The sequence below is a fragment of the Eriocheir sinensis genome, chromosome 57, assembly GCF_024679095.1.
Source record: "Eriocheir sinensis breed Jianghai 21 chromosome 57, ASM2467909v1, whole genome shotgun sequence".
Taxonomy (NCBI): domain Eukaryota; kingdom Metazoa; phylum Arthropoda; class Malacostraca; order Decapoda; family Varunidae; genus Eriocheir; species Eriocheir sinensis.
The window spans coordinates 2,598,356-2,603,119 of NC_066565.1; the positions used below are offsets into that span (position 1 = coordinate 2,598,356).

At 40.9% G+C, this 4,764-nt stretch overlaps 1 protein-coding gene across 1 annotated transcript; it reads left to right on the plus strand.

Moving 5' to 3' along the window:
* The first annotated feature begins 1,482 nt into the window (after positions 1–1,482).
* On the plus strand, positions 1,483–4,347 carry LOC126984560 (40S ribosomal protein S20-like). Its single transcript, XM_050838282.1, has 3 exons — positions 1,483–1,612; positions 3,822–3,936; positions 4,058–4,347. The coding sequence occupies exons 2-3, from the start codon at positions 3,822–3,824 to the stop codon at positions 4,309–4,311; spliced, it is 369 nt and encodes a 122-aa protein (XP_050694239.1). The 5' UTR covers positions 1,483–1,612; the 3' UTR covers positions 4,312–4,347.
* The last annotated feature ends 417 nt before the right edge of the window (positions 4,348–4,764 follow it).

Here is a 4,764-nt window from a genome sequence, read left to right on the forward strand (position 1 = left end):
AGGCCGGAATAGATGATTAAATGAAGGAAATAATATAATGGGTTGAATTCACCGGCGAAATTAAATATGGGAGCCTTTTTAGCTATATTATGGGTCAGTATGGACTCGTGAAAGCTATTTGCATTTATATTTTGGATTATTTTTCTTTCTGTACGTCTAAATAATGCTTGTAAGTGACTAATTAATATCTAATTTAATATTTCTACTGGTAATATTAATAAATCTTTGCTTATTCCCCTTAAATAAGCCTATCACGCATAAGACCAGGCAAGGGAAACTGAGACATATATTTAGGCCTACGGGTTAAAAGTTACACTAAAATGAGTTATAAATAATCTAAATAAAAAATGTAATATAAATAAATGTAAGAATTAAATAAAAACACGAAGGAGGGAAGGGAAAAAAAGGAAAGAATGGGAAGCAAGGGAAAATGGGCAAAATAATATATACACTCGCTAAAAATACATCAAAATTATATACTAAAGATCTAAATAAATCATGTAATATAAATAAATGTAAGTATTAAATAAAACACGAAGGAAGGAAGGGAAAAATAAGGAAAGAAGGGGAAGGGAAAGGGAAAACGGGCGAAATAATATAAATACTCACTCTAAAAACACACCTAAATTATATACTAAAGATCTAAATAAATCATGTAATATAAATAAATGTAAGTATTAAATAAAACACGAAGGAAGGAAGGGAAAAATAAGGAAAGAAGGGAAAGGGAAAACGGGCGAAATAATATAAAGACACACTCTAAAAACACACAAATTATTTACTAAAGATCTAAATAAATCATGTAATATAAATAAATGTAAGTATTAAATAAAACACGAAGGAAGGAAGGGAAAAAAAATGAAAGAATGGGAAGGGAAAGGGAAAACGGGCGAAATAATATAAATACTCACTCTAAAACACACATAAATTATTTACTAAAGGTCTAAATAAATCATGTAATATAAATAACAACAAGAATTAAATAAAACACGAAGTAAGGAAGGGAAAGAGGAAAGAAAAAGGGAAAATGGGCAAAATAATATAAATACTCTAAAAACACACTTAAATTATTTACTTAAAATCTAAATAAATCACAAAATATATATAAAAAAACAGCAAGAAATAACAAATAAACGTACAACAATAAACTATCAATCAATCAATCAATCAGTAAACGAAATAAAGGAGAAGAGAGAGCAAGGATAAATAATATATACACGTTGAAAGACACCAAAATGAGTTACAAATAATCAAAATAAATCAAATAACACAAAAAAACATCAACAATCAACTAAAAAGAACGTGAAGTTAACGAAATAAATAATGGGAGAGAAAAGGGAAGGGAAGGGAAGGGAGGACAAGGGAAAGACATATTGCTTGATCGATGTACACACGCGTTAGAAATATCCCATAATAACCTGTTAATGCTAGAAATAAATCAGGTAATACAAAAAACATCACCAATTAACTAAAACGTGAAATAAACTCCATAACTAAGGCAAATATTCTTAGCCCCGCGCTCCCTCTACCTCTTGGCTGTAAAGGTCCGCGTGGAAGGAAGAGTCTCCGGTTCAGCGCTGATTTTCTTAATTATCTCGACCGGGACGGCAAGGTGAGGCCCCACACCTGGCACACACACCTGCTACACACCTGGGCACACGTGGGGGTACATATATGGCGCGGGGGATGCATGTGTGGAGAGATATGGGGGGTGTTATAAGGCATGTGCTTGGAAAGGGCGGGAGATTGACTGGATGATGGAGGTGGATGAGAGGGTATTACTGGATGCTGGAGGTGGATGAGAGGGTATTACTGGATGCTGGAGGTGGATGAGAGGGTATTACTGGATGCTGGAGGTGGATGAGAGGGTATTACTGGATGATGGAGGTGGATGAGAGGGTATTACTGGATGATGGAGGTGGATGAGAGGGTATTACTGGATGATGGAGGTGGATGAGAGGGTATTACTGGATGATGGAGGTGGATGAGAGGGTATTACTGGATGATGGAGGTGGATGAGAGGGTATTACTGGATGATGGAGGTGGATGAGAGGGTATTACTGGATGATGGAGGTGGATGAGAGGGTATTACTGGATGGAGGTGGATGAGGGTATTACTGGATGCTGGAGGTGGATGAGAGGGTATTACTGGATGATGGAGGTGGATGAGAGGGTATTACTGGATGATGGAGGTGGATGAGAGGGTATTACTGGATGATGGAGGTGGATGAGAGGGTATTACTGGATGCTGGAGGTGGATGAGAGGGTATTACTGGATGATGGAGGTGGATGAGAGGGTATTACTGGATGCTGGAGGTGGATGAGAGGGTATTACTGGATGATGGAGGTGGGTGAGAGGGATGTGTTGGTGACTTATTGTGACGGAAATGAGGTACAAAGTCATGCAATTCACCACATCCATCACCAGAAAGACATGAACCACGTAAGAAAATCGTTGGTCGGGTGAAACTGTAAATTGTCCAAGAGATATAAAGGGTAATTGTGGGGATTCACTCCGCGCCTCCAAAATACGATATTACGCCTCCATGTTATAGTTAAGGGATGAAATACTTGTCCCTTAACCATAATGTGAAGGCGGAAAAACTTAAAAGTAAACAAAAAGTGGTGAAGGTCGTGAAAAGGCATATACACGCTTTGTTGTGGTGGTGGCCTTTGGGAGGTGAGCAGTGTGCCAGTGTTGCCAATGATCCGGTTAGCGATGGTACGTTTAGTTAGCCATTAGCCCACGCATGCGAGACCAGGTCCACCACGCTTTTCTTTTCTTTCTTTTTTTTTCCAACACGCACCTTTACCTAATACTATACCTGCCCCAAACCTTCACAAAACCCTTTGGGTGAAGGTGCGTGTTCTAAAAAATAACCACGCATGGTGGACCTGGTCTCACATACGTGGTCTAATCACTAACTAAATGTACCAGCGCTAACCACACCGTTCACAACACTGCTCACCTCCCGCCGCCGCCACCACAACAAAGCGCGCAAATGTATAATATGCCTTTTCACTACCTTTACCACTTTTTCTTTACTTTTAAGTTTTTCCGCCTTCATATTATGGTTAAGGGACATGTATTTCATCCCTTAACTATAACATGGAGGCGTAATATTGTATTTTGGAGGCGCGGAGTGAATCTCCACAATTACCAAAATAACGACCTATGGAAGACAGAAGAAATTTTGATATGTAAGACACGAAAAAAGGGTAAAGGGGGGCAGAGCCCCCTTATCAGTTGTTGCATTAGGTTGTTAGTTTAATTCAGCACGTGGGAGTAGCTATGTCGCGTGGGCCAGGATGGGGGGTGTCAGTGGGGTGGTCCACTACCTGGCCGGTGATAACAGGTTGCAGCGGGGCGGTGGTGGGTGTACCCCGGGCATTGAAAAGTCAATCATTTAGTGATATCCGGAAAGTGAAACTATGTCTTTAATACTTAGTTGACTTACTTAGTGTATTAGTAACGTCTGTCAGCCAGTGCCTCACAATCACAGTGATCCACCACTGCATCCGGCCCTGGTGTCCCTGTTCATGAGGATCACTTTATTCACTTCATATTTTGCCCAAATAAAATCAGTGTTTCGAGATGAGTGGGCTACCCTCTCCTCAATAATCCCTGATGAGATTGAAAGACTGGCTGTTTAGGTGATTGGTGGATGCTGGAGATGGAGCAAAGTGGATGAGAGATGAAATATTGTATGCTGGATTGACTATATAACTGGTGGATTATAGAATGACTGGCTACTACATGTTTGATGGATGAAAGATTAATACAAGATGCAGGAGTTACCTCTGTTTTCTCCCTTCCCCAGATGGCATCCATGTACGAGAAGGGCGACATGAAGAGCGGGATGATGGATGACGGTGCGCCCATCCACCGCATCCGCATCACACTCACCTCCAGCAACGTCAAGTCGCTGGAGAAAGGTGTGTGTTCGTGTGTGTGTTGATATATTTGTCCTAACCGTATAATTTTACTACCAACACCAACACCACCATCAACCACCACCCCTAAATACCACCACCATCACCACCTCACCTCCCCCAGTGTGCTCGGAGCTGGTGCGGGGAGCCAAGGACAAGCAACTCAAGGTGAAAGGCCCTGTTCGCATGCCCACCAAGACCCTGCGTATCACCACCCGTAAGACCCCTTGCGGCGAGGGCTCCAAGACGTGGGACCGCTTCCAGATGAGGATCCACAAGCGCGTCATCGACCTTCACTCCCCCTCCGAGGTTGTCAAGCAGATCACCAGCATCAGCATTGAGCCAGATGTCGATGTGGAGGTGACCATCGCTGAGTAGAGGGACCGCGAGGATAAATAAATGATGTCGCCCTTCGCTCTTTGGTTTGAATAGCACCCGAGATTTTTTTGTGTGACGGGGCGGTTGTTTTTTTATTTATCTTTTTACGCTAAACAGGTCAAAGGTGAAATAGAAAATAATGAATAAAAATGGCCAACAACTCACTGCTTGTATAGAAAAAATTATGTGGCCAAAAGTGATGTCAATATCCTTCCTGTTTTTAACCGCAATTTCTAAGTCATTATTGATTACATTGTTTCTCTGGGGTATTTAGTTACACACACACACACACACACACAGCATCCGGTCTTTAACTTAATTTTGACCACGCAGGTAAATCTTAGACAGAAAGACAGACAGACAGATAAACGGACAGAGAGACAGACAAGTTATTCTATTGCTGGATATTTTTTTTTTTTTACTTAATTTTTTTCTGGTTCATTCTCTCATAAA

Coding starts and splice junctions, on each gene's coding strand:
- LOC126984560 (XM_050838282.1), top strand. CDS start 3,822: ATGGCATCCATGTACGAGAAGGGCGACATGAAGAGCGGGATGATGGAT. Junction 3,937..4,057: donor CGTCAAGTCGCTGGAGAAAG/GTGTGTGTTCGT, acceptor CACCTCCCCCAG/TGTGCTCGGAGCTGGTGCGG.